This window comes from Carex rostrata, chromosome 8 (genome assembly GCF_964058835.1).
Source record: "Carex rostrata chromosome 8, lpCarRost1.2, whole genome shotgun sequence".
Classification (NCBI taxonomy): domain Eukaryota; kingdom Viridiplantae; phylum Streptophyta; class Magnoliopsida; order Poales; family Cyperaceae; genus Carex; species Carex rostrata.
In genome coordinates, this window is record NC_135925.1 from 5,249,159 (window position 1) to 5,252,373 (window position 3,215).

A 3,215-nucleotide genomic window follows, 5' to 3' on the forward strand; every position below is an offset into this window, starting at 1 on the left:
GTGTCATATGTAAAAAATACTTAGATATGTATACCTTCGTAGTTATAAAATACTTTCAGTGTCATATGTAAAAAATACTTATATATGTATATCTTCGTCGTTATAAATATTTAGAAGATAAAATATTAACACTTAAAAAAATATTAATATTTTGATACGTAACTTGTTATGATTATCCTTTTTGGAGTTCTCTAATCATCCCCGCGTCTGCCTTCCTCTGAAAAAAATAGTTGACCTTATACGTATAAATACTTCAATGTATAAGTATAAATACTTTCAATACTTAGATATTAATACTTTCAGTGTCATATGTAAAAAATACTTGCAAGTATAGGTATAAACACTTGTACGGCGAGGTATAAATACTTGCGCGATGACGAGTCTGAAAGTATGTCATCATGGATCTCATTTGAAAGAAAATATTATGTAGATATTAATAATATGGAAAAAAAATTGTGGAGATTTTGCAGTCTATGCAGGAAGTTATCTTTCTGCATTTAATTTTCGGTGGTCCCCCGCGGGTACAGTGATGCGGGTACTATTATCTTCGCGCTACAGTACCGCACAATAAATAACTATAAATACTTCCGTACATAGGTATAAATACTTCCGTGCATATATATTAATACTTTAGAAAAAAAAATTTGAATTGTGAAGTTTTTGCTATTCCCACAAAAAATTAATTTTCACATTTAATTTTTGGTGGTCCTCTCTACGGATACAGTGCGGGTACTGTTATCAGCTTCCTTTTTGTTATATTAAATTTCATTTCTAATTTGTGCAGTGTTTGATTTTAAAAATTAAATAATTCAGTTTGGGTTCATCTGGTGGGCTTCTTCTAATATTCGTACTTGCATACAAATATATAGACAAAAAGAATAAAGCAATCTGCTGCAGGGGTGAAAACGGAGCCGGATTATCCGGCGGATATCCGCTCCGTATCCGGATTATTCGGATTCGGATAATTTTCGGAAATCCATAAAAGATCCGGATTCGGATACGGAGTCCTAAACGGAGTGGATATCCGGATTATCCGGATTCGGATAGTTTGGCCAAACCCATATAAAAGAGGAATAAATATTTGCTAAATGTGAGATTTGAACCCATGTCCTCCCATCTCAATGTCTTTAGACTAAGTTTCAAACCACTACACCACAACATCTTTTGTTACCATACACTTATTTGATATATATATATTATATGAATAGATTATCTTTCATCTCTTATAAGTTCATTAATATTTATATTTAATATTTTAATTAATATTTGTATTTTAGAAGTTCATATATCTTAATTATCCGATCATTATTCGTTTTATATCCGTATTCGAATCCGTATCCGTGGACTATCCGTTCCGTATCCGTATCCGTTTAAGGCGGATTTGGTTTTGAATTTTGATATCCGTTTACTATCCGTATCCGTATCCGTATCCGTATTCGTATCCGCTCATTATCCGACGGATGCGGATACGGTATTAGCATTATCCGCTCCGTATCCGCTCCGTTTTCACCCCTAAATCTGCACCTAGAAATTAGGTATTATTTTCAATTGCAAAGATATTCCCCCAAAATAACCTCGAGCACTGAATACTTTCTTCACTTTATTATACAAATTAGGATTCTCATGGATCAAGTTTTGTAATGACGATATTCCTAATAAATTGTACTAAAACTTATATACACTTTTCACCTATTAACCTGTGTAGGAGAAAGAGAAATCACTATGAATCTGTCCATTTATATACTGTTAGCCGTAGTAGCCTTGTGCACCTACTGCCCTTGTTTATGTCTACCTTGAACTGCTCCTGTTGTACCAGGACTTGTCAATTGTAATCGAAGATGGAGGCAATGGGAATGTGAATCCGATAATAAGAATACCAGCGACAATTGCTATGGCTGCCGCTCCTCCAAATACTCCACTTTTGACGACGTAACAATCTCCGTCCATCCACCCTTTCCCATAAGGTTGTTTGCTGCTCATGCTTGCCCCTGTCCCCAGCATCACCACAGCCAATCCATAGCACAGCCTAGTGATTTTTTACATGTGCAAATAATTTATTTCCAATCGATCTAGTAAGAAAAAGAGTTAATTTGATCAAGGAAAATTATATAATTCAACGACAAATTCATACTTTTTTAGAGTAAAAATGGATTAAGATCTGAACATGAGCTAGACAATATTTCCGCCAAAAGTACATTTTATATCAGTAAAATTTTAGCAGCATACTGCTGGCAATACAAATCAAAGAAGATGTCGGGTTGTTAGATGATCAAGCGAGCGTACCTACCAGGATGAGACAAGATAAATCAAGGCAATTCGATTCTTGCTGATGTCAAATTTGTTTTCCGAGTAAAGCCGGACTCCACCTCCTACAGTCCCTATTATCTGCGCCACCGACATGCACGCAAGCGCTGCAATCCCGAGCCCAAAAGCAGGAGACCTGGGCAGAGAACAGAGGGTTCCATCCAGCTTCATGTCTTTCATCTCAACTCTGTTGAACTCAGCTGTGAGGCTACAAGAGAACGCGGCCGTGTCGAACAGGACGACAATCGAGCATGTTATCAGTCTTGATAGCAATGAGTCATCTCTCTTCTTATCCATGCTATACAGTGCACAAGAACTTAGAAATCTCCAAAATTATCTACAATTAAAACTTTCCCTCTCCATTTTAAACTCATGAATCGGTTCCAATTTGGGGTTTTATGGATTGCTCCGTCATAGTGATGACTGATGACTCTGACCCGTTGAATTAATCTGTGGGCGACGATGGTTTCTTATCTGACCTCTCTCTTGACTGTATTTTTTTTAAATTGGAATTGGTCAACTTTGGGCGTCTATGAGTGCTGATTCTGTTTTTCAATATCCCTTTCTTTGCTTCTTTATTGGGTCCACCATAAGGCAACACATAATGTGGAATCTATCCTTATAATTCCAGTAGGTGGATGGATACAAACAAAAAACTGTTCTCACGTTGTTCTCTCAACTTTTATTCGCAATTCATTCACTTTTGTTTACTTGTGATTGGTGTGAGTGTGACTCATTACATGCGAAGCCACAGAGTAATATATCATGAAATCAGGATTCTAGTTACTGTTCTTCAGCTAATCGCCATCCCTAATTCCCTATCCCATCCTTTGAAGACCTTTTCTTGCTACAAGAAATCAGGGCTAGGAGTGTTAATGGATATGATACGGATCAGGAGGTATTTTCATATT

General features: G+C 36.4%; 1 protein-coding gene across 1 annotated transcript; it reads right to left on the bottom strand.

The window, feature by feature from the left end:
• Positions 1-1,577: 1,577 nt before the first annotated feature.
• Positions 1,578-2,744, bottom strand: LOC144558775 (chitin synthase, putative (DUF1218)). Its single transcript, XM_078307651.1, has 2 exons — positions 2,288-2,744; positions 1,578-2,026 (listed from the first exon to the last, which is right to left on the bottom strand). Exons 1-2 carry the CDS (start codon positions 2,599-2,601, stop codon positions 1,789-1,791), a joined length of 552 nt encoding a protein of 183 aa, XP_078163777.1. The 5' UTR covers positions 2,602-2,744; the 3' UTR covers positions 1,578-1,788.
• Between the last annotated feature and the right edge of the window lie 471 nt (positions 2,745-3,215).

Coding starts and splice junctions, on each gene's coding strand:
- LOC144558775 (XM_078307651.1), bottom strand. CDS start 2,601: ATGGATAAGAAGAGAGATGACTCATTGCTATCAAGACTGATAACATGC. Junction 2,027..2,287: donor ATTTATCTTGTCTCATCCTG/GTAGGTACGCTC, acceptor AAAAATCACTAG/GCTGTGCTATGGATTGGCTG.